We start from the raw sequence: 27001 nt of genomic DNA, 5'->3' as shown, positions 1-27001 counted from the left end.
ACAACTGAATTTTACTTCACATATTAAAATTTGGCAATCTCAATTACACACGTTATATCAGAAATCCCTTTCACACACATACGTAGTATTTAAACCTATCACTAAATAGGACTCAAGTGAAGAAAACTCTACATAATGTTGTGAAATTATGTAATTTGAAGCTCACATGGTTAAGTAAAGTAGAAAGCTTTGATCCATCTTGAATATTTTTCTCCAAAATATTCAGGACTTTCACTGTTTTATCTGTTGAGAGCTAAAACAAGAAAAGAAACATGTTAAACAACTGCAAGAACATAAAGGCTTCCAAATTGCTGAAAAGAATGCCAAGGCATGATGGCAGAGCTTGTATAATACAAATCACTCAAATTGTAACCAATTTGACATAAAGAGAATGCTGATACTAAAACTCAAATAGGTAAAATATATTCTAGGATTTCAATTACACTGCATTTTAAACCAGCAAAATCCACAGAAACAGATTTTTAAATTGTCATTAATGTTGTATACCTGTTGTATACGTATTTGCTACTAGAAACCTATCAAATCCAAGTAGGAACTACGAAGTCTGACTGACCTTTATTAGGAGAAAATAAAAACTGTGTGAACAAGTAGATATAAATTCCTTGATACTTGAGTGCTAATAAAAAGGAACTGTATTCTTAATGTTAACTTTAAAGAAGTAGCATGTTGAAAAACGTAACTCAAACTCACTGGCCTTCTCTAGAATTATGATTAAATAATTTGCAGAATATGCTAAACTTTAGGAGAGCCAGTTTCTCTCATCTAGATACTACTACTCACTTTTGGAAGCATGTGTGTGTATCTATGTATGTATGTGTAAAAATTACAGAGCAGAGGTTATGGGTGAGAACTATTACGAAAGAGAAACACTGATGCCACCAATATACTACAAAGAAAAGTAGGGAGTTTGAAGGAAAGTCCAGGAAGAATACCTAAATTTTAGATTAAAGAAGTTTGGAATCGTCCAGAGTGACTGTTAGTGGGAGCAAGCACAGAGTTTGACATAAGACTGCCCAAAGCCATGAGTCCCAGAAAGATAAAAGAAAATCAAGAACATTGTTTCTAGAGGTATGCAGCAACAAAAGTCCCCTTAACTGACTGGGAAAAAGTATGGCACACAGAGTGGAGAGGAGACTCAGGCACAAGAGTGAATCTTGGAGAGATGAAAGAAGAATGCAACTCTCTGTTGCTGGCTGGATATCATGCATCTACATTGCACTGATGACATATATCAGAAAAGGTGAACTTTTTGCTTTGCCAGCAGGTTCTGATTTACTGTAGTTGCTCAAACACAGCTGTAAGGAGCAAAGCCTATAGGTTGATGTGCTTTTGTGAAAGCAGATTAATTATTTCAGATTTCACTGCTCAGGCACATGTATTACATATTGGCATATAGTCAACACTGACACATAGAGGAGGACCTTTCAAATGGACCTTTCAACAAAAGTGTCTCAGTTTCAGAAAGAGTTAATAGGATGTGATAAGTGTTTAAGCACTTCAGCTAAGTGAGCAGAAGCTCAAGTGTTCTTCAGGTGTGCACACCTCAAGAAAACCCGAAGAGGGTGGCATGTTAATCAGTATTTTATGCTCAAAAAAAGGTAGATTATGAAGATGTACCTTGTCCATAATCCCCATTGCCTTAATTTTTGCAGATTCACTACCCAACTCACTAAGCTGATGTTTTCCCAGTAGCAATTCCTGTGGAATCTCATCATCATCACCTTTTAAAGAAAAAAAAGGTAAAAAATTAGCAATCACATTTCTAATTAAACTTCAAGGAAAACAGTATTTTACATCCAGTATGAAAAAGCCAGCTGAAGAAAAAAAACTGATTGTCCACACAGGCAGTATCTAATGGTTCCAAATAGTTAGCATCTAACGAAGACTGATAAAGATAACTTCTGTTTGTGTTGAAACAATGACTAGTCATTAAATATGACTGGTTCTGAAACATCCTTTAAGAGCCTAACACAAGGCACGAAAAGTTTTTAATACAGCAAAAACCATTTATTGCAGCTCTTGTGCCACCACTTTCAATTCAGTAAAACAAATATAAAACTATTGTAGCCCTGAAGTTCAAATCTGGGCAAGAGCAACAGATAAAAACCATGTGAAGCTAAGCACCTTGAGACACACTCTCTCCCAATTGTATTTACCCCTAGAAAAGAATAAGGTTACCAGACACAGAAAGATCCAATGGCTTCACTTTTAAATCCAAGGTTGCATAGACTACGGCTTTAAAAACTATAGTGATTTGTTTACTACATCCCTCCCCTTGTTCTAATCCTGTCACAAAGATGGCAGAAAAAAAATTAATGAATACTCCATTATCCATTTCAATAGAAAGTCACCCTGGTTTACATGGACTACTTCCTCAGACATTTATGCACAGTGGGCTTTTTTTCCACTGAAATTGATAAGGAACACATGGTGATTCTGTGTCTCAGCTATAAATGCATCGGGATTCTGCTGCCTGAATTGAATAATCAGAATCTGTTGGGTAAAAGGCCATTGAAATTGGAAAGGTAAAGGCCACCACTCAAGGCGGAAGCCATATAAATCCAGTGTGCCCTAACAAGTATTGTATGTAATTAAATCACTCGAGTAAAGCAGACTCGAGTACTTAGATACAATTTGTTTATGCTTCTTGTGTTTCTTATTGGAGAAAGCATTTTGAAAATTTCTGACGTATTACCAAAAGCTGTAAAATCCATATCTTCCAGATTTTCCAAAATATTCTCTATTGAAGCAGTAAACCTTTTGAATGTTGAAGAATCCATCATTTCTGGTGAAAAAAAAGAAATTAATAAATAATTATTTTAAATACAAAACAGAAAATACAAACCATGGAAAATAAATCTTCTAAAATTACCTTCAGGTGTAAGTTTAGGTTCATAAGCTTTCCTCTTCTTTTGTTTTTCTTTTTTCTTCATTTTTCTAGCCACTAATTGAGAGAAGAAAGAGTGAGGCAAACACTTTCTCAAAAAATTAAATAAAGGATTCTTTACATTTCTTACAATTGCATTCAACATGGCGTCTAATTATGTTTATTTTAAAATGTTTAACATATCCATTAAAAAGGCACTAGTATTATGGAGTAAAATTAAATTTTTAAAGTGATCAGTTACCCTCACTGAGGCTAGGGGGAGAAGAATAATCATCCATATCAGAGTCATCGGGACTGCGATTACGGTAACGGCCACTACCAGAAATCCTCCTTCCTTCATGATAGTGACCACTTCTCCTGTGGTCACCAGAACTTCTTCTGTCATGTTCTTCATACTCCCAAGCTTCATCTCTATCCTTTTTGTGTCTTTTACGAGAAGCTAGAAATGAAACGCGTTTTCATTTTAAGTACAAAACTTTTAATAGCTCAAAATCGAACATTCTTAAACATTTATTAGATGTGTAGATGTGTTGCTTAGGGATATGGTTTAATGGTGGACTTGGCAGCATTAGTTGTAGTGTTGGACTTCATGGTCTTAAAGGTCTTTTCCAACCTAAATGATTCTATGATTTGCAAGTTAAAACACTCTTGTATAGTTGGTCACTAAATCAAGCAAACACTCTAAAACTACTATATATAATTCTACTTTAGATTATTCTAACTTTTTTTCCCATGAAACTGCCAAAGATACCAGAAAACATAAAATAAAATAAAATTTACAGAGTATTTGTCCTTTTAACCAAAGTAAGGGAAGTGGAACAAATCCAGATAAGTTTCATCCTTTCATGAGAGAACATTGAGATAATTTCTTAAGTTATCTAAACTGCGACTCTTTCTGGATGTTCATGTTCCAATTCAGTGATTGCTTTGCCCATTTGGCACACCAAGTACCTATAACACTTTGCAATGTATTTTCTTTAAGATATTCTGTTTTGCCAAACATCTAAGATTTTGTCTTAGCATATATTGCAGGAAATTCATGTCAAGGAGAAAGCTGGAGTCACAATTCTGGGCCAAAGCACAAATCAGCACCACAGAAGGTTATTGTAACTGCTTTTCAGGAAAGACCAAAAAGCCCTGCAAAAGTGAATGTTGAAGAAGCTGGGATGAATATTCTATACAGATATTCGGTGGAATTAATAAAAAAAAACCCCTGAGACAATAACTCTGGTCTGCAATGGACCCTAGAGTACTCCCAATTCAAAATATATAATACAAAACTCTTGCACAGAGGGGTCTAAGTAATTTAGGGTAATAACTCAGTTCAAACTTAAAGCTGTGCTGCTTCTGGATCAGACTTCTTTCTGGAGAAGTAGAGTCATCTCCTTGATGCTGGAGCTACTAACACTGTCTGAAATGGTTGAGAGAGTTAGCTGTGACAAAAGAAATGTAGGGCCATCTTGGACCACTCAGTGGGTAGGAAACTGGCTGGATGGTTACACTCCAAGAGTTGCGGTCAATGGTCAGCATCCAAGTGCAGACCAGTGACAAGTGCTGTCCTCAGGGGTCAGTACTGGGGCCAGCACTGTTTAACATTGTTGCTGGTGACATGGACAGTGGGATCAAGGTACCTTCAGCAGGTTTGCTGGTGACACCAAGCTGTGTGGTGCAGTCAACACACTGGAGGGAAGGGACGCCATCCAGAGGGACCTGGACAGGTTTCAGAGGTGGGGCTGTGCGATCCTTGTGAAGTTCAACAAGGTCAAGTGCAAGGTCCTGAATATCAGTCAGGGCAATCCCAAGCACAAACACAAGCTGGGTGGAAAATAGATTGATGGCAGCCCTGAGGAGAAGGACTAAGTGGTGCTGGTGGATGAAAAGCTGGACAAAAGCTAACAAAGTGTGTTTACACCTCAAAAAGCCAACTGCATCCTAGGCTGCATCCAAACCAGTGGCCAGCAGTTCAAAGGAGGCGATCCTGCCCCTCTATTCTGCTCTCATGAGACCCCACTGCATCACTCTAGGGCCCCTAATATAAGGAGGACGTGGATCTGTTGGAGCTGGTCCAGAAGAGGCCACAAAGATGGTCAGGGGGCTGAAGCACCTCTGCCATGAAGACTGGCTGAGAGTTGGGGTTCTTCAGCCTGGAGAAGAAAAGGTTCTGGGGAGACCTTACCTTCCAGTACCTAAAGGGAGTCTACAGGAAAGCTGGAGAGGGACTCTTACAAGGACATGAAGTGATAGAACAAGGGGTAAAAAGTTTAAACTTCAAGAGAGTGAGTTAAGATTAGAAGTCAGGAAGAAATTCTTTAGTGTGAGGGTGGTGAAGGCACTGGAACAGGTTGTCCAGAGAAGCTGTAGGTGCCCCATCACTGGAAGCATTCAAGGCTGGACAGAGCCTTGAGCAACCTGGTCTAGTGTGGCATCTCTGCCCATGGCAGGGGGGTTGGGATTAGATGACCTTTAAGGCCACTTCCAACCCAAACCATTCTGTGATACCTAGAGTAAATGTACTGGAGAAGAAAGTAAGAGTTTATGGGAAAAGGCTTTACACAGCTGATTTCTTTACCCCATGAGAGGTTCCCTATGTGGAGGCAGATGAAATCTGTCTCCACAGTTTACAAATCATCTGTAACACTTCAAGCTCTGTGGGATGAATTCTGACCCCAGCTACATCTCCATGAGAAAAGCAACTTCCAATATTGTTTTGCATGGGAAAACAGAATGTGCTACAATTCTGCTGGCTCTACAAGACAAATAATATGAACATGGGAACGACCATTCACAATCACTGCTCTACAAAATTTATTTTGAAGTCACTAAAATTCACTACCAATTTAAATTTTAATAACATCTCAAGACATATTATTGATTTTATACATAAATAAATACTACTTGGAATATAAACACATAATTTCCTTCAAAATGCTCCCAAAAGTTCAGTTTTAGGCAATCAGAATAATTCAGAAACATGTATTTGTAACCACACAAACCTATCCAGTGTACTTGTCACAAATCTTTCACTCTCTTGATCATTTCGTCTTGTTTTAAATTTAATTCAGTTCTAGAGTTTTCTTTGAGAAACGTTGTAATTTATTTTAAAGACAGACGTACTCACTGAATTGTTTAAAATGATGGCCAGATCTTCTGAGCGGATATAATGAAACTACAATCCCTTAAAGCATATAATTACTGTGAAAGTTTTCCTTAACTTATTTTACTTTATATTTAAGAATTTCAAAAGCCACTATGGCTACTATGTAGATTAAGGTATCTGAAATTCTTGACAATTCTCTCCATTCCCAACCAACTTAAATAATTTTCCTTAATTAATTCATTTATTTAAATTCACTGTTCCAGATTATTACATCATAAACAGGTGATATGATATGGTAAACAGAGAATACAGAATCCTGAATGAAGCAAATCATCATTAATCCTTTGCCATAATCCTGACTGATCACAATTTACCTCAAGATGTCACACTCACAGACAAAGCATCATTATTCAGTTATAATTAAAAGGGAAAATAAATCAACAAAAGCACATTTTTTCTGCTTCTTTGATAAAGATCAGACATATGACTACTATAATTTTGACATGTATGTGTATATAGACATGTACTGTCTATCTGTTGGATAAGAACCTGAAACGTATTAAAAAGCGGAAGAAACAAATCTTTCTCTTTTGGACCTTAAGAAATACTAAAAACGAAAACACCATGAACATACAAAAGTTCACTAAGATGTTTATATAAACAGGGGTGCAAAGCATCTAAACTTGGGAAAAAAACCTTATATATAAGATTCCTTTGCAGGTGAACAGCCACAGGCACTTCTCCCGTAGCCCTGCACCATTACACAGCTAAGGTACTAACTCAGAATGAACGGATTGCCTCTGTTGCAACAGTTCATTTTCAGTGCTGGCTAAGTGTATGACCACAGAGACAAACTAACTGTACTCTTATTAACAAGTAGGAATTGTCTTCCTAACTTACAGGCAAATAACAATTTTTTTGACTTAGGAACTTTAACTGATTGCACAGCAAAATTCTAACTAGAAGTTTCCTCTCTTCCTTTGAAAACAGTTAATTCATCATTAGCAAATGGTATTTTGAGAATCCATCAAAAACAACTGAAGTTTTTCAAGCAATATGACAGAGAAATACTAGAAGAAATATTTAAAGAAACTTCTGTGCAGTAATAGTCTCAGTTCATCATGTCAGAAAAATTCAAGACAGGATCCTTCACATTTTGCATCAATAAAACTAAGAATAATTTAAAAAATTATTTAATGACATTTTTCTTTGCATACATTTGTATGTAAGTTCTCTGCGCTACTTTAGAGGATATGTTCCTTAATTTGATTAGTTAAAAACATTTCATGCTAAAACTGAAAGCAAAAAAAATACCTAAGTAGCAGCTCCCAATAAAATAATCAGGAAAATAAATTTAACAACTAACTGATTTTCATCTTGAATGGAAAATGGAAATCAAGTAATTTTTCTTTAAAAAGAAAAACAAGGGTTCTTGGCCAAACAGTTGTCAGGACAGCAAACTTGTTTTCATATGTTTTAGGACAAGCCAACTTAAAAGAAAATGTGTATCTTTTTGTAAAAACAAAATATTAGCTTTCTTTAGCTTAAGGAACAGAATGATGTACTACTTACATTCAAAAGCTTCTTCACTGTCATTGTCTTCATCAGAACTGATTTCAGCATATTTTGGTTTCTCATTAACTGTGCTACGTTTGCGCTTGTTCATTTTCACACGTTCACAAAGTGGCATGGTGGATTCAATTTCTGCCAGGAGCTCAGGAGGCAACTCCTTTAACACTGACTGATCTATGCTACCTATTAGTGGAGAGTAAGAAGAGCAAATGTGAACTTGAAGACAAAAAAGAGAGCCCAACACTACAGTCCCTTCTCAGGAACCACTTACAGGATATCCACTAACAATATCACAGTACCTGGATGTATTTGACAGACCTTTTTTAAAGTTGCAAGGACTGTTCACACTACAGTTAGAAATTAACACAATAAATTGCATACACATTTCTTTTAAAAAAAATATTGTCAAGTATGTAAAACAAATTCAAACTACTGAATTACCTTTGTAAAATGATATCCCTGCTCTACTTCCACAAAGTTCAGCCTCTGAATTTAACAAGTTTTCTAACAGTGTAAGTAAATTATGGATTCTTAGTCCTCAATAACATTTCTGTTTATTCTCATTCAAATTAATTAGTGTACATAAGACAGTAATATTCCCTTTTCCAGTAAGGAAGGACAATCTGGCAAAACTTTTGGGGTCTTACCCCTAAATATAGGCCAAATCATTGACAACCCCACCTCCGCCTCAGATTTTTTCTTACCTCCTACTAGTACACAAATTTTTGGCTGATTTTGTCATAAAACAAAGTTGAATTTTTTTTTATTTAATACAGATAAGCAGCTAGCTGAACCACACATCAGGTTTCTTTTCCACAGTGGTAAACAGGTAGACAATATCACAACATTCTCATCACATTTTGAAACTAAGATTAGACCCATACGCAGTCTGAGTGAAGGATATTTGCAGCCAAAATTCTTCCAACAGAGACAAGGAAACCAAATTAATTCAAAGGTGTTTCTTGGAGATTTGTTTATTTCATGTCTTATCTTTATTTATCAAAGAATCTACTGCACAGATTTGAAGGCTATCAGAGTAAACTGTTGATCTTTTTCCAGCAACAGAACAAACATAAGCCATAGCACCTCTCTTTCCATGCCAAAGCATTCTAATATTTTTTTAGAAAGGAAATCACCTGCCAATTGCTACACATACACACTCCTCTCAGAAAAACATCTTCTGGATGATAATACACTTTTTAATTGCATTCACTACATTACTACCCTAACTTTATAAAATTTATTCCATTTTTACACTAATATCCTAACTTCTAATGCAAGAATGGTCTTTGCATTTTTTCTTTCTCTCTTTAAACATCTTTAATTGGACTTAGAAGAGCTTTAATATGAGATTCCAGCATCAAAATTTTTAAAGAAGTTTCATATATTACTATTTTCACATATATCTACATCCATAAAAACTGCCTAGAAGCAACAAAATCAATCATTAGAGAATAATTGTACATAATTGTCAAATATATTCACCAAGTCATCTCATCTAAGCGCATTTTAAAAAAAAATTCAACTTCAAATACTGGGGGTTTTGAAGTGAGGTAGGGAAACATATACAAAATAAAATGATAGTAAAAGTTGTCCCTGCTTCCTTCATGCTGTGGTCACATATCTACTTGTTTTAAGTGGCCATCCTTATATAATCATCATGTGCCAAAGTTACCTAAATTCTCAATATTGCTTTCAAAATTACTAGAAAACATTTCATGGTGTGGTTGACAATGCTTCTGTGACATGTTAATCTCTGTGGGCTGGGCAATTGACTTCAGACAGGCAGAAGTATTGCCAGCATGGGCAGATCATCTCCTCTGTGTGTACCAGCAGCTGACAGGATGACAGCCAGGTCTAATCTGGATGCTGCACAGTTGTGCTCCTGAGCAGGTGTCCCCACACTTTAAATGTCTGCACAGTGCCTGAAGAGCTTCACATGTACAAGTTTTAAGACAATTTCCACAGGTGAAATTGATAAAGGGCCCTAGATCCTGGTTCTCTAATATGTATATTCAATTTTATGCCATGGTAATTTAATTGAAATCAGCAGGATTACACACATAGCACAAAGTCTACAGTAAATCTGGCCAAGCAAAAACATTGCAAAAGACAGCTACAAGTAAAGGAGCAAAAGTTTCATTAAATCCCCAAACTGCAAACAAAACTCACAGGCTACTCTCCTGCCTCCTGTTCTTGTTTCTTTCCTTACTGATTGCTTGGTTTCTATTCAACCCTTAAATATAAATAAATTATCACAGTACCTATTACACATTAGGTATTTGTAAAAATAATTTTATTTCCATCTCAGAAGTTCAAGTTTTTATGTTCTTCAGTGCTAAATTCAACTAACGCTTGAATTGCACTCTCTTGTGTTACAGATATTTCAGATGACAGTATAAGCTTACCCATTTTTCTTTTGTTAGGAAATAAGTAAAGCTTAATTTATTCAAGTAGGGAACAGCAGAAAAGAGAATAAATAGAATTATTATAAGGTTCTCTATAAGCTATCATTAAAGTTTTTGTTTCTGTCACAATGTTCCCTGGAGTAAGTGTGTCACATGCCCAGTCCCCTTAGCTGCTGAGGATTGTAAATAACCAAATCTAGAGAGTTTTACTCATGCAGTACAAACGAGTTAAGCACGACTGCCCATGTATGTACAATTCTGATATACATGGAAAAGGACTTCTCATCCTTTCTGAAAAAAATCAGGAATATTCTATACTCTGGGACAAGTCATGAGCTTGTTAATACTTATTTTACTCAATTATTTTACCTTGAGTCAGGGCAACCCAAAAGTCACTGGAAACATCTTACTAAATTCCTTCTTTAATAACTCCTTACTTTGTAATGAAGGTAGTGTTTATTTGTTCAGGGTAGTAAAGAAATCTTTAAGAGAATCCAGTTCACTGTAAGCATCCAGTTACATGGCATCAAGCATTAGGTAATAAAATCCATGCTAATGCCCTTTCAGTTTATGGGACGCTTTTCTAAAACAATTAAAAGAATATGCAACACAAGCCTCTTTGAAATCTACAAAACCATGTATGATCACTTTCAATTTTCTACTTTCTTTGCTAAGTTTGCCAAGACCTAGTACCTATGCATTTTTTCACTTTAATCAGTAATATCTGGCTAAATCTTGCATTAAATAGCGAAAGAGAAAGTAACCTTTACTAAAAGGTTACTCCATAAGTTTCACCAGTGGAATTTCACCAATGGAATAACTTCATTTCCTGTGCTCAGTGTGATCAGTGGAACACAATGTGCCTGAAATGAACTACAGCATGAGTGTAATGTCAAAGCTGCTACCACCATTAAAACAACCAAAAAAACCCAGAAGAAAACTACCATCATAACCTTTGTCTCACTGTAAAGAAGAGCATGCTAACAAACTCCACATTATTGAAACTAAAGGGAAGTCACAGAATGGCTGCAAGAACCAATTCATCTCAAAGAACTGCATATGTGAACAGCCACTTCTACACTGCTTCTCCAAATATATGCAATGCTGTCCACAACTCACATACACGCTGCTTGCTGGAGAACAACAAGTTTTTGGTTTTGCTTGATTGCCATTATCAAAAAGTTTCTTAGAGAAGATATTCAGAGAGTCATAGAGTCATAGAATATGGTGAGTTGGAAGGGACCAAGAAGGATCATTGAGTCCAACTCCTGGCCCTGCACAGGACGCCTCAACGATCCCACCATGTGCCTGAGGACGTTGTCCAGAAGCTTCTCAGACTCTGTCAGCCTTGGTGCTGTGACCACTTCCCTGGGGAGCCTGTTGCAGTGCCCAACTACCCTCTGGGCAAAGAACCTTTTCCTGATATCAAACCTAAACCTCCCCTGACACAACTTCAGGCCATTCCCCTCGGTTCTGTCACTGGTCACCACAGAGAAGGGATCAACACCTGCCCTTCCTCTTCCTCTCACAAGGAAATGGTAGACTGCAATGAGGTCTTCCCTCAGTCTCCTCTTATCCAGGCTGAACAGACCAAGTGACCTCAGCCACTCCTCATACAGCTTCCCCACCATCCTTGTTGCCCTCCTTTGGATGCTCTCTAAGAGCTTAATGTCGTCTTTATATTGTGGTTCCCCAAACTGCACACAGAACTCAAGGTGAGGCCGCCCCAGCGCAGAGCAGAGCAGGACAGTCCCCTCCCTCAACTGGCTGGTGATGCTTTGCCTGATGCCCCCTAAGACACAGCTGGCCCTCCTGGCTGCCAGGGCACTGCTGACTTGTATTCAATTTGCCATCAACCAGGATCCCCAAGTCCCCTTCCCAGCACTGCATTCCAGCATCTCATTCCCTAATCTATACACACAACCAGGGTTGCTCCATCCCAGGAGCAGAATCTGGCACTTGCCCTCGTTAAACTTCATATGGTTGGTGACTGCCCATCTCTAATTTGTTGAGGTCTCTCTGCAGGGCATCTCTCCTCTTGAAGGAGTCAACAGCTCCTCCCAATTTAATGTCATTGGCAAGACAATTCAAGAATCTTCATCTTCTACTGAATGTCCACTGATCCTTAAGATGATGTGTTTTCTTACCAAGCAGTTCTTTACAAAATATAATACAGTTAAAGATCAGCCAGAGAAACTCAGCTAAAAAGGAATTAGTATGTAAGCCTTCTCTCATATTCTATCACAGTCTGTGAAGCCTTTCAAAGTAGTAGCAAGACTTCTATAAATATCTAGAGGATGTAGCATTCCCCTTCTCCAGAAAAGGTTTAAAAAATGAATGGAAAAGCACAGATCTGATTCAAAGCTCAGTATTGTTTTTTGCAGCTTCATGTTTGTAGAACAGCTTTAACTTTAGCTAATATTTATGCATATCTAACACTTAAAGGGATCACTTTGCCTTGAATTTGCAAGTCAAATAGCTCTTCCTGATGCAGGCAGATCATCCTTCAAGAGATGTTAAACATCAAAAAAAGGTAACATCATTTATTTTACTGGACCCATTCAATATGGACAGCACAATTATTTTTTGAAACAACAATCAGTGAGTTCATATTAGTTTCACCTTCTTGATATAACAACTTCCAACAAGCAGCTATGGAAAAGGGGATGATGCTTGCTAATGCTTAGGTCAGAGAGGCTGTTCCTGTCATGAAATCAAAACCAACACCAATAAACTCTGTTATTTTCTCAGTAATGATTTATCTTTGCTTTCCAAACTATGAAAAATAGTGGAGTATAGGTCTTGGTAATATTTCCTATGAACTAATGAGCAATCAAGATTCAAATACATATAGAATTCTAAACTCTGGATTGCTAAGAGACAGTTAATACAGTGTAAACATAAATATTATAGTTCCCATTTCTGTGGGGTGATAGTTTGTAATAAGAAAAACTGCATTTAATGCAATTTCATATCTGTAATCTCTATATTTTGCATTTTAAAATGCAACTTTTTTCAGCTATGAAGACATATAAAAACACAGAAGGGTCTAGGAGAGAAACAGTGCCACCTGTTTGGGGTAAGGATATGAATATTTACTTCATGTTACTCAGCGTTTAGAAACTGAAGTTTAAATACTCCTCATGTTCTTGAACTTCTGCACTAATGAACTGGCACACATCTTCAATTGAGCATGAAAATAAAATCCTAACTACTGTAGCTCAATTTTGCCCTTTTCTTGATCCTTTAAGTCACAGAAGACATTACCTGCTACAGGACTTTTCTTATTTTGCTGATGACTAGTATATCCAGTCTTGCTCTAATTCCACAGAGGCCAAACTCACCTTCCTTAAATGTCCTCTCTGAGCATTTGATAAAAGATATTCCTCCCTTACATAATGAATGCTTAAAGTCTAACTTTCCTCCTAAGTCAGGCAAAGGAAGGAAAGGAAGGAAAGCAGTTTCTTTCCTAAGGAAGGAAAGCAGTTTCTTTCTGGGTTAGCTCAAACAACCTTCAAAGTCTGTGCTACACGAAATAAAACACACTCTTACTCCATAATAAGAGGGCTGCCTTCTTGTTGGATAGCCATGTCATAGTAACTACAACAGCACAGACTCACAGTTTAAAGCTACTGTAAATACTCATGCAGATAAGCCAGTATTTTAGATAAGGAATTAAAAGAAAAAAGGTAAAATGGAAGTACTTGCCTATGCTATAAAGCTGTTTGGAAAATAAACACCTTTCCAAAATAGCTAAGTACTGTTACAGTACAGCAGTCAGGCACTGAAATGCAAATGGCCACATGACTGAAGAATAACTTGCTGGTTAAAGCTGAAAATTTTTGGTTCTTTCTCAAGGGTGCAAATTTAATGACATCCTTTCCACCAGGTTCTCTCTTCAAATGCTCCAGTATGTTCTTTATATGGCATATAGAGTCCTTGGTGATCAGAGTCCCCTGCTCATCAGCTTCACACTCCCCCAAGTAATTTTGTGCCCTGAACAGTTTCAAGAACAGAAGAGAAACAGGGAAATCTCAATCATTTTCTCAGGGGAATTTACATTATGAGGAAAGTACATCTGCTCATAAAACAAGAGTTCCTCTTTTATCTTAGTACCATATCATCAGCTGAAAAATACATTACAAATGAGTACTGGTGAAAATAAACTGAGTAGTACATTTACTCCAGTGGCTTTCCTTTTTCTTCTCCCCTTCACTGTATACCTTATGGAAGGGTATACAGCTATGCCCTATAAACAGGATATAACCCTCTATTGAGTGCCTTACCCTCACTTTTTGACTACATCCATAACAGGATAACTCCTGAGCTCAACTCACACACACTCATGCCAGAAAAGGGGTGAGAGACAGATGCCCTCTCCACCACCCTAGGGGCTGCACCCATGGGATTCTCTGCTGCAATGAATTTAGTAGGATGGAGAAAAATACTGTCAGGAAGAAGTATGTCCCACATTCCATAGAATCTGCTTGAACATATCTCTTCCAACATAATTTTTCCTCATCTGCCCCAATACTTGCACAAAGGAAAGGTTTCCAGCCTCAAACAAAAAAAGAGGGTTTGACTCCTCGCTTTTACTCCAGTTCTTAGCTCTGGTCTAGAATGGGACCCTGACAGGCTGGTCAGAGAAGAATCTGGACACAGTAACAGAATAATTTGTGTGATACAATAGAGATCATTGTTAACCACGGCTAAGCAGCACTGGTTAAAAAAGAATTTTACAATAGTACAAAATACTCTCAGAAAAAACATTTGAAGGAGGGAAAAGATTTCCAAAGAGAGCCCTGAAAGATCCAGGCAGAAAGCAGGGAATATACCAAACACACACTCTCCCAACATGCCAGGAGAACTCTCGTTTATACTGGCATCAATGATGTCCTCAACCTATTTGATTGCTGTAGCAACTATAGCCACAAATTATTTATTCCTTATTGCTATTCACTATAGAAATCGACAAAAGGAGGCTAAAGCAGTCTAGTTTTGCAAGATACTTCACAAAAAATAAAGCAGTACTTAGAAAAAAAGGAGCAAGATTGGCAATTAAAGTAAAGGCTACACTGCACAAACTTGCTTTTATGAATCAATGTCAGGGGGTTGCCTTTGGGTTTTACTGTCATTGTATTTGAACATATGCACTGAAATTTAGGCCAACTCAATTTATTGTATTAAGGAGTTCTGTACAGTTACAAAACACAGCATGCAATTTTCTGTTAGTATTCTTCTATTAAAACTCTTTCTAGTACTTGAAGGGAGATTATTAAAAAAAAAGAGGGAGGATGACACTTTACATGGGCAGATAGTGATAGGACAAGGAGTAATTGTTTTAAAACAAAGTAAGAGATTTAGGTTAGATGTTAGGATGAAGTTCTTTACTGTGACAGTGGTGAGGTACTGGAACAAGTTGACCAGAAAAATTGTGGTTGCCCCATCCCTGAAAGTGTTCAAGGCCTGATAGGATGGGGCCCTGAGCAACCTCATCTCATGGAAGGTGTCCTTTTCCCTGGGAGGGGGTTGGAACAATATGATCTTTAGGGTCCTTTCCAACCCAAACCATTCTATGACTCCATGATGACTAATGCTTGAGATCTGAAATTTATGACTGAAGTATTTTCCCACCCATGTATTCAAATCAATTTAAAAACAGAGTCAAAAGAAAACTGAGCCTAAGAAGAGACCTCAATTAAATAAAATCAGGTTGCTCCTCAGATTTTTTCTTCTCATAAAAGAAAAAATTCTGTATAAGGAATATAATACAACTAAGACCTTTGCAGGGAATAAGCAAGCAAATCCAATTATTTACCTCCTACCTGTGAGTTATAGGCACATCAAACAGTCAAGAAGACCTGTTTTGTCCTCACAATATCATGGAAACATTCTCAGCCCCTATCATTGAAAATATCCCATGAAGCTACTTGTTTTGCTTCTTCAAAGTAACTGAATTACATAAGCAACAACAATAAAAGATTGCTGGTTTTGGCTTTAACTGTAAAATACTAACAGTAAAATTCCTCAGAAGTTAATGAAACAGTACATATATTTAAGGAAAAGTTATTCAACGCAAACAACAGTTCACTAATTTGAAGGAAAAAAACATTTCACCCTCTTCTTTCCTGTTTGTTGGTAATGTTCCCATGGAGTAAAAATAACCTCCAAATTTCAAGTAAACAGGTTAAATTTTCTTACACGAAAACCGTCAGCTAAAACAGCTGTCACAGAGCAACAGAAAAGGTAATTTACTAGAAGCAAATGTTAGGTTCTCCTCTATTTGTTTTTGGTCAAATTTACCCTTTGTTCAGAAGAAAATTCTAACCAAAAATTTCAAGCACATATCCCTGCACATAAGCCAAGATTAACAAGCACATTTAGATCCTTAGAAACATGAACAGGTCTGTGTTGGATATTGTAATTGACATCAGATAAATTGCTGGCCCACATTTTTACATATTGCAATGCACAGTTGCAAAAATTATGCAAAATAGCCTTATCAATTCCCAGAAGCAAGAGGAACTCAAATAAGTATCCACATCTATGAACCAAAGGCAGTTTCAGACTTTCAAGAAATTGTTCTGACAAATTAGGTAATAAATGTGTATCTTTTATGTGTGCCAAAGTAATTTTTCAAAAATGAACTAATTAAACAACGCACTCCTAAATCTCAAACAGACAAAGCACTCCTAAATCTGTAAACATCTGGAATTGCATTTCAGATGAATGAAAGTACAGTCAAATTAGTGGGTTTGGTCAGGTTTATTGTTGCCACTAAGAACTCGATGTGACATATTCGAGGTTCATTCTTACTATCCAGAGAAAACTTAATAATAACTGTAGGAGTAACAATCAAATTATTTACCTTAGTGGCAAAGTCTAAAGTAGGAAAAAATTAGGAAAGCAGCCACCACGCAAAGCCCTGTGTTGAAAATGTCACCTATATCACCAGTAACAGACCAACACAAGAAATTACTCCAGTGTGCAACAGCTGAATTCCTGCTGTGTACCAATACCAGTTTATCCAACATCCACTTCTGAAACACTAGCACCAAAAACGAAGGCTCCAGAGGGTATGTACAATGTTCATACAAATCCCAGCTACTTTCTGGGATGGGATGGACACACCATACCTTAATATTCCCTGCACGTAGGAACAAACCATTCTTGTGCAAAGCATGCTAGAGAAATGAGATCTTCCTAAGTAAGTTATATATAGTTTAGTGTTGGTTTTTAACTAAACAATGTCTGGAATACTTTTCAAACCACGAACCTTTTATTCCAGAAAGGGAAAACAAACAATCAGGGCAAAATGAACAAACAGTATATTAAAATGGATCCTCTGCAGACCCAACGTATCTTGAAATACTTCTAATGGCACACAGGTCAGTCAGTTCCTCTTCCAGTCTAGCTAAGACGAGAGGAGGTAGTCCCTAATATCTCAGAAAAGACAAAAAACAGTAGAAGTAAAAGAAGTAAAAACAGACTGTAGAATTCTTATGAAAGTCATAGCTGCTTCACTACAATTACAATTAAATTTGAATTTGAAGAATGTTTAAAGATTTGAGCTGAGAAGAATCATTATAAACATCCTGCTGTTTCGGAGAAAGTTATTGCCTGCTTGATCCACATGGTGGTGCATGCACATGCAAGATAGTCAGCAGGTATTACTCTTGACATATGCAAATGCAACTGTTACCAGTAACTCCAAAAGAGTGATTTCAAATTCAGATTTATGGAATTGTGTATTTTCACAATTCTAATCTTTGCAAAAGCATAACTTGTGGGAAACAAACTGAGTTCCAGTCTTCTCCTTCCCAATGGAAATATGTTTTTACTCCAGTTACTTCCCTGTAGTCCCACTGATTTCAGTGTCTCTGTTTCAGCATTAAGAAATTGTTATTTTGGAAATGAATTTGAGTGAACCCTAAAATTCAATGCGTTAACATCCATAAGCCAGTTTTGTCCTTATAGAAATCCTACACGTGAAGGATTTAAACAATATTTAAAACCGATACTCCCTTTCTGCCCACAGTTTTCATTTGTACCATAGAGTATTTTTAAGTAGTTCTGCTGTGCTAACTATAAATCCATGAGAGGCATCACAAGTTCACTCAAACAAGCCCACACAATCTGTATACAGCTTTTTATCCTGAAAGATTCCCTTTCTTGTAGCTACTACTAGAAGAAAATGACCTAATTGATTGCTCTGTTTTACAAGTAAGACTATTTCCAGCTAGAACTCAAAGATGGACCATCATATTATACAAATTCTAAATTATAGTTACTATAGGTTCTGAAAAAGTTACTTGGAATTAAAACCAAACAAACAAACCAACAAACCACATAAGCACAGAACACAGAAAAAATTCATAGGCATTGTTTTAATGACATGAAGATGATTAATCAGTAAAATTTTTAGCTGATCCTGTAAAGAGTATGTATGAAGAGCACCTTTGAAGAAACGGCAAATCTTCACTCAAATTTTAGATCAGAGCAGCAGAGAACATAGTATATTTAGAAAGACTTGCAGTGAGCAACGAAATCCTACATTTTCAGTTCTGTGTTGTACAGATAATGAAATCCCATAACAATCTACACAATGGAGGAGTAGGCATTCAGATCAGAATTTCTTTTTTTTTTTCTTAAAAAGCTGAACTCTTTTAGGTGATATTGGAAGACTCAAAAGGTGCTTCTTTTGGAAAGACAATCCTTCAAACATATTATAAACTTAGTCAGACATCTCCTTACACAGACAGTTACAGTTTCTCTCATTACTCATGTGTGTTTCATACTTTAACAAAGGAAAATTTGTCTTGTTCAGAATGCAGTAACCGTGAAACTGTTATCAGCTCCCATCCCAACACAGCTGATCAGCATAGCTCTAAAAAAGCAGCAGAGAAGGTATTCGCTGAAGCTCTGAAAAGAAAGGATAGCAAACATGACCTCCTCATTGCAGGCACAAACTCAAAGGGAAAAGTTTCATGGATCCCACAACGACACACATTTGCATTAAAACCAAGATAAAAGGCATTCACAGATGTTAAAATCAGACAAAAAAATGTTCATTCTGACCTGGACAAAACAGGCCACAAAGACTTAGCAAAATACTATGAAAAAAAACTCTGTAACTTTCCTCTGATGTATAGCGTGAATCTTTCAGAAAAAGCTCAAAAATCAGGAGAGAAAGAGAGAAAAAGGTAACTTCTTCCTTTTAAATGACAAAAAGGACTGTTGGGTTGATTCGATATTAACAGTCACATATTGCGGCTATCCCTCTCGTTCGTAACTTGACAAAATTTCAAACATCTCTATAAAATTTGGTGAGAATACTACTTTGTCTTTTTGAAGTACAATGAATGGTTTATCCACATGTGAAAATAAAGGTATAATTTTCAAATCTAAAATTTACTGAAACCATGCAAAAAGTTGTATAGACTTTCACTTTGCAAAGAATCAATTGTAGCTTAAAACATGTCAATTTTACTGAGTTTTATAAGGAATGAGGATTAGTCCCTTAAGACAGAATGACTATCTAAATGGTGTTTTGAACTAGCTGAACAATCCTATTTTAAACTAGATTTCAGATAAATCACACCAATGACAAAGTCATGAGAAGACATTTTCTTGGGGAAGGGATGGATGAGAAAGCAAAAAAGAAAGGACAAGAAACACAAAGGAAGTGAAATAAGATAAAGTAAAATATACTAAGCTACATGGAATAAGAGGCATGTGAGAAGTGGAATAGTGATGCTAAAAGGCAATACTAGAAAAGAATTGCTACAATCTAGTAAGTAATACAGGATGAACTAAAAGAAGGTTTATGAAAACTACAGTTTCTAGTGTATTAAAAAGATTATAACTAAAAATGGCACTGACCAGAACTGTGAACACTATTTCTCTCAATTGGAGTAAGGGCATTTTGGCAATGGCATTAATATTTCTGTATCAGTCAGCTGTTGACAAACAGACTTTGGCTTATGAAGAGACACCTCTATAAATTATGTACCTTTTCAAAGACTGGAGTTCACCTGGTTATTTAGCATAACGTATCCTAGAAAGTGAGTTACCAGGAAGTTAAAATACAAAACTGAATATACACATGAAAAATCTGAAGTTCAAAGACACTTTCTCCAAAATCTGCCTGCTGACAATCAAAAGGTGATTTTTAAGATAAAAACAGTTACAATGTTATCCTTTCCATGAAACTTATTTCTAGTATCATTGCAAGAACCTTATTCTGTATACAATAGCAAAAAGACTCATATCAGATTCAAACAACTTTTCCCCTGGAAAATATGTCCCAAGTTATTTGACACTATGCAAGAAATAGATGACTTCAGAAAGCAAAAAAATGCAGAAAAACATTGCAGAGAAGTTAAAAACTTGACTTTATAATTAATGCATCGGTCACATGTGATAGCTACTAGAATTACATCAAAAGTCATTAAAACCTTTACACATTACTAAAACATTCTAGATATATAACCACATATAATACAGACTACAAAAAAAAAGTAATTCAGAAACATTTCAGAAAGCAACTGATTTTCTGCACATAGAATTGTGTGAATTCAAAATCTATCCTACTGAGACTAGAGCTGAGTTCCATCAGTAAGTTTTTAGCATTCTCTATAAAGAACACAAAAAGGTTTCATCTGGAATCTTCTGATTAAACTGACAACAAAGATGTCATAATCTTATGACCAACTCCAGATCCCTATTACTAGAAATGAAAATTTTGCCTGTTTTGAATCTCAAAAAGGGACAGGGACAATATTAATATTTCCAGGATAAAGAGAAATCCCTAACAAGGAGGCTAATATTTTACAAACAAGCAATACATGTAATGAATTATTATTAAGTCTTTAAGAGCTAATATAAACAGATTAGTAGATAGAACACAGGCATAGCACAATAAACGCATTATATAGACAACACCCTTGTATAGGTGCACATGAAATAGTTACAGATTAACATAGATGATTTCTACATAATTTCTTACCAGATCAGCTATGTAAGAAAATATTTTAATCTTGAATTCATTATATACCTGCATTCATAAGTCATCCTGCATACAGCTGTAAATTTCTCATCTAGTATTTGATTTGTCTATTTTGAGACATGACAACTCTACAAAAATAACTATATAATAAATCTAAATTCTTTAAAAGTTAAACATTTAAGAAAAGGAAACCTGACCAGTTAGTAACATTTATTTCACAATGTGAAGTGATCTACTTCAGCCTGAAACCAAAGAAGCCAAAGTTAAAGTACCAAGAAGAAAAGTAATCTTATTTTAAAAAGTGTTAAATCTGCAGAAGAGACTATCAGCCAAATATCAAACCTACAAACTACTCTGAATTATTTCCTGTCCATATTATCAATTTGAAAATGTCAGCCAATTGTTTGGCTTTCTTCTTTCTGAGTATAGTGGATCCTAGAGACAGCGATGCCTGAATTCTCTTACAGACAGAATGTTTTTGTAAGCTTACTCTCAGTGGTCCCAAGTATAGAAACTCCTCAGTGAATTTGTATTTATAGTATTTATAGAGAAGAGGTAGATGGGACTTTGCAACTATGTTCTTATGGCATCATGTCAAAACATGCCTTGGAAAAACCCATTTCACTTCAAATCAAAAATATGAAAGAATCTTAGGGCTTGCAAACACATTATTTCCCACCACTCCAGCTACACTGTTTAGTTAGAGTAGTGCCAGTTCCTCACACAGACACACTTAAATCAGCTAAAATTGTACATACAGCAGTTACACTTCACTGTATAAATTACCAGGTTAAACTAATGCAGCTGAAATACAGCTTAAGATCATTTAAGTGTTGCCACATTAGGAACTTGCACTGAAGTAAATAAATCATTTCAGCTACATGTGTAGGAAGACTTCCAATAATGACAAGTCCTTAGATTAGTTTTACTTTATTCCCCAAAATCACCATGTAAGCAAGCATATAAACTAGCTATGAAATGTTTGCATTTAATTTCTAACAATAGAAGTAGAAAATATACAAGAACACAAGTGAAAAGATATAATGCAATTAATATAAAAAATTCTTACCTTTATTAGATTTGGATGACTTGTTCTTGTTAGGTTTAAAACAAGAGCCCCTTGATTTATCTTCTCTGTCCTTAATAAATTTCTGCACATCATCCAAAGAAAGCTTTTGAAGGACAACTACAGGTTTAGCTCCTTTATTTAGATCTTCAACTAGCCCAATCTTCTCTACTTTGTCCTTCTGTTCACCTCTAAATTCAGTTTTCCTTGACTCCTGAGTAACATTGCCATCTTTATCACGCTTGATTTTTGGAATGACAAAATGTTTCAATGCGCCGGATCTTCCCCCCAACAAATAACTGGGAAACTCTGCTTTATTGTCACCGTGTGCTTTATTACTATCTACTTTACTCTTATTACCATCTGTCCTTCGTTCATCCTTGCTGTTGGGTGACTTAAAACCAGGTTTATCAGGTCTTGATTTACCAGAATCTCCTTTACCTTCCTGTTTAATACGAGGGCTGTCAGGTCTTGATTTCTGATCCCCAGAAGAAAACCTTTCCCTTGACTCACCAGACTCATGCCTATATTTCCTTTCAAATTTCTCAGGTTTTGAACCATCAGATTTAATACCATGCTTAGAGTCATGTTCATTTTTGTTCGAGGATCTCAAATATTCAGGCCTTCTAATCTTGGATGGATCTCCTCTGTATTTCTCTGAGTCCCCCCTGTCCTCAGATCTTTGTTTAAGGCTATCATGGTCACGCCTTGGTGTATCAGAAACTGAACGCCCATCAGGCCTTTGTTTTGTTGGATCAGATCTACTTTCAGGTTTTAGCCTTGAAGGATCAGATTTCATATCTAGTTTGTGCCTAGATATTTCAATTTTCTTGTCTGACAACGGTTTACTGGAGTCCCTCCTATTATCATGTCTGTGTTTTGGCGTTTCAGGTCTCCCTTCACTCTTCTGTTTAGGTGTTTCAGGTCTGCCTTCACTCTTCTGTTTTGGCGTCTCTGGCCTCTGTCGAATCTCCTGTTTGCCATTATTTTGTTTTCCCTCATTTTGTTTCATCTCCATTTGTCTGCTCTCATTTTGTTTTGATTCTGTCTGTCTGTTCTCATTTTGTTTCACTTCCATTTGTCTGCTTTCATGCTTGCTTTCATGTTTCACTTCTAACTGTTTGCTCTCGTTGAGTTTACTTTCCAACCGTCTGCTCTCATTTTGCTGAAATTCCATTTGTCTGTTTTCATTTTGCTGGACATCTGTCTTTTGACCTTCAAAATCTGACTTTTTCCTAAAAATTTCTGGATGGTTTTCAGGTTTAAATTTAAGAACTCCAACAGGGTCTTCTTGGGGAACAGACACAAACCCATCATTATACTGCTTAATTTCTTCAGGTTTTTTGATGGTGTCCAAATCCTGAGTTACTGTTGCCTGAGAGTCTGCTCTTCCTGCTTGCTGTAGATCAATACTAACCATCAAGGCAGGTCTTGCCCCATTTCCTGCAGAACCTGTCTCCTGAGAAGCTGCTCTATTTCCTCCAGTAGCACCTCCAGCCTCTGGCGGTTTGTTTTCTTGTTTTCGCTTCTTCAGAGGCTTATCTGCAAGTTAAAAGAGAAAAAGATCACAAATTACATGTAAAGACTGATAAATGTCCAAGCAAGAATGTCCATTCCCCTCCACTCCCACCAGTGAATCCTCCTCAGTATGTATATGCACACACACCAAAATCCACTGAATTTGAACACAAGAATTGGACTTCTCTAGCTAATTCTTTTTAATATATTCAGACTATCATTCATTTTCAGTCTACCACAGATGCCAATTAATCATTCGAAAGAACTACCCTCAAAACATATAAAATCAAAGACTCTGTGTAATTCTCAAGAGAACCACCTAATAAAGCAGCTGCAATACATAAAGACCAAAAAAACCCCCAAAATAAAACAAAACAAAACAAAACATTTAAAAAAGCCCTCAAAGTACTCAATTACACTGAAGCAGAAAAATTCTGAAAAGACAAAGTTAACATGCACCTCTACAACTACTTTTTCAGGATACTACTATTTATCTTCTGCAGATTCAACCTTCTTCATCATATATGTACTAAGGAAGGATCTGCAATGACTAAGACAGAGGCCTTTCTTCCTTTGTTCAGTGCATCAGTCGGACTTCACACATATTTTAGCCAGGGATCACACAAACAACGAACAAAACTGATAAAGTAACTCCACCACTTCATGCTTCTTCCTGAAGCAAAGCAGTACATCAAGGGTTGGAGTCTATACCTGAACACATACAAATAAGGTGGGGGGCCACTATACACTTAAAAAGTTGAGTGTTTTCTCTTTGCAATCATAATGCTTTTCATAGATGAAATAAAAAGTTCAGTGATAATTTTCTGTCAAAAGCCTGACTCTGCAATAAGCCTTTCAGTTTACACTAAAAAAATCGCTAGGAGGAGAATACAGAAAAATAAAGTGAGCCAACCATACACGCTGTAATTTGGTAGAATTCATATTCATAGAGAGGAGAAGCACATGGAAGTATCCAAAAGAGTATACTCTACTCAACCAACATGGAACTCTAAACTAAAATTAATTTCTGCCATGAAAACTAAAAGCCCTACCTGCACAAAGGCTTGTATTCTCATTTATCAACTATCACTGTGTAATTTGTCAAAAAAAATTACTTTCCCTGTAATCAGGGAATATTATTTCAAGGGTAAGGAATGATTAAACATAGATCTATTGTCAAAATGCCTAGATCACAAGTACAACGTAAGAAAAATAATATACTTTGTGCCTAGATTTGTGGTGCCTTAACACCAGATGCAACAAAACAGTTTTCTTTTTCAGAGTAGGAAAATGAGCGGCAAGGAGGATGCAACAAAGAAATAAGGAAATAAATGCCAATGAAAAAAAACAAATACTCCTCTGGAATTGTAAACCAGAATTATAACATATGACTTCTAATTTCTTCTAAATTTTTAGAAGATTCTTACTTAGAATAATTGAAACTTTGAAGGATCATCTCCAAAATTAAAATTAGGACATAATAACAAGTAGTAACATGGTAAATTCCAGTGACATGAATAGGCTTTTTTCACCATATTTTTCATCCTCAAATCTATTTGGATACCTCTAACTTCCTAGAACCTCATAATTTTCTACAAGATTTGATGGCTGGAAGACAGTAAAGACGAATACAGTAAACTCCATGCAGAAATTGGTCAACTGCAAATAAAGGACTTAGCATAGTTCAAACAAAATCTGTAGGAATGACTGCCCACTTTATGATAGACACGTGAAGCAAAATAAATTTGGCAAATCAAAGGTGCAGCTTTTTAGCATGGAGATTCTTGCTTCTTCTGTACTACAGCAACTGCTGGATTCATATGGGGAGTTACACCGATTTATTCCCTACACTATTGATTAAAACAAATATACATACATCCACACGCATCATTACCTTATTTCTCAATTAAAACTCTTTAAATTTTGAAACATAAATTGAGAAACTTGTGTTCTTAGGAGAAGGTTGGTCAGCTTTGTTATTGTCCAGAAATGCCAGCCAAACTGAAAAAGTCCTGTAAAGCTCTGATGGTGGATCTAACAGAAGTCTTTAAGACATTACTGTTATTCATTATCTGTCCCATTCCTTTAACTGAGGTTATCACCTGTAGCAGAAGGGAACACACATTCATATTTCTAAGTGCTTTTTATTGTCCAATGCATCACCTTAAGGCACTAGTGGAGGTGGTTTGCATTAACCTACCAGGCTGAATGAGTCAGTTAAGAGCAAGAAAATGCTTCCCTCTCTTATGCCTACTACAGGAGCAGATGGCCACAAGCAGTGATGCTTTAAACAGCCATGGTTGGATCAACCAAAACTCACCTTTCAGAGCCCTCATGCTGAAGGCTCCAAGATTAAACAACCAAAACAATTCAAGTAGGACCAATTTTCTTGCTTGGACTTCTGTAAGTGACCAGGCTCAACATGCCGCTGTTCTTCATCATCCAAAATGTCAAATTGTTAGAACACACAAGTAGATGATCACATCACAACTTGGCATACATATTCCCTCTAACTACATGGTTCTTCTGATGCACCTTCTTCATTTCTCTTGACAACAGAACACTGGTCTTTTAGTAACTTGACGTCTTATCTGAGAAGAAAGGGACACCTTCAAAGCCTTATTTTCCTAGATGGTAAGGTGATTGCAGACAGTTACAGATCACTCAGATTTCTTCTTATTCCCAGTGCATCTTGAAGGTGAGCCTCAAAACTAGACTTGATCATTACTGCTTTGCCTCTATGAGAATTTTGGATCCAGGACAAAAAAGCTGTCCCAAGTATATGAAAATATCAGGTTGAACTAAGGTACAAAAGGTAGGATGAATACATAGTAACACTATCTTCATCAAACATAATGAAAAAACTCCATTGAATGAGCATAACAACTTTTTAAGTTGCCATGATAGCTGCAGAAATCTGAAAGCTGAAATATACCACTGGGTTTCAAGGGCTTTATAAAATCTTGAACTCACTTGCAACTATATGAGAGTAAGAATCAGAGAGGTGAGGAGAGAGTAATTAACCTCTGAAACAGATGTCTTCATATCTTCTCTTTTACAGTCAAATATATGCAAGTTTGCATACATCTACTTTGTTAAGTCACGAGACCCAAGGGGAACAGATGACCTTTGGAACTTCTACAATATCCATTGGAATATACTCTATATCTTTCAAGGCATCAGTATCCAAGCTTCATCTACTTCATTCCATAGACTGTAGAATTTCTTTTTATGATGGGAATCTAGGACTTCTCCAAAATACCAGACTAATGTCTTTCTTTCTAATCTTACAGACATAGATCCAAAGCTTGCCACAGTTCCAAACATGTAAGCTCACAAGCTCTTGAGACCAATGAAGTGTGATCAGGGTCTTTTTGCTTTGGTCTTTACTTTTCATAATAAAAAGAATATGTAGTAAGCCACA

General features: G+C 36.4%; 1 protein-coding gene across 6 annotated transcripts in view; it reads right to left on the bottom strand.

Annotated features, from left to right (window-relative positions):
* The window catches only part of NIPBL (NIPBL cohesin loading factor), a 163928-nt gene that overhangs the window by 31847 nt on the left and 105080 nt on the right, over positions 1-27001 (bottom strand). For 4 of the 6 annotated variants that reach the window (XM_018070272.2, XM_018070271.2, XM_018070274.2 and 1 more), the window contains 7 exons: positions 22063-23601; positions 7578-7760; positions 3150-3347; positions 2894-2965; positions 2717-2806; positions 1639-1742; positions 167-253 (listed from right to left, as the gene is read on the bottom strand). In XM_018070272.2, coding sequence (XP_017925761.1) covers positions 167-253; positions 1639-1742; positions 2717-2806; positions 2894-2965; positions 3150-3347; positions 7578-7760; positions 22063-23601 — 2273 coding nt within the window. Of the gene's footprint in view, positions 1-166; positions 254-1638; positions 1743-2716; positions 2807-2893; positions 2966-3149; positions 3348-7577; positions 7761-22062; positions 23602-25897; positions 26163-27001 lie in introns of those variants that run through there. The other 2 variants (XM_018070276.2, XM_018070277.2) reach the window with 2 other exon arrangements.

This window comes from Manacus vitellinus, unplaced genomic scaffold (genome assembly GCF_001715985.3).
Source record: "Manacus vitellinus isolate BGI_N305 unplaced genomic scaffold, ASM171598v3 scaffold_18_pilon, whole genome shotgun sequence".
NCBI lineage: Eukaryota > Metazoa > Chordata > Aves > Passeriformes > Pipridae > Manacus > Manacus vitellinus.
The sequence above is the reverse complement of the archived record's forward strand: the minus strand, read 5'-3'. Positions and strand labels throughout refer to the sequence as shown.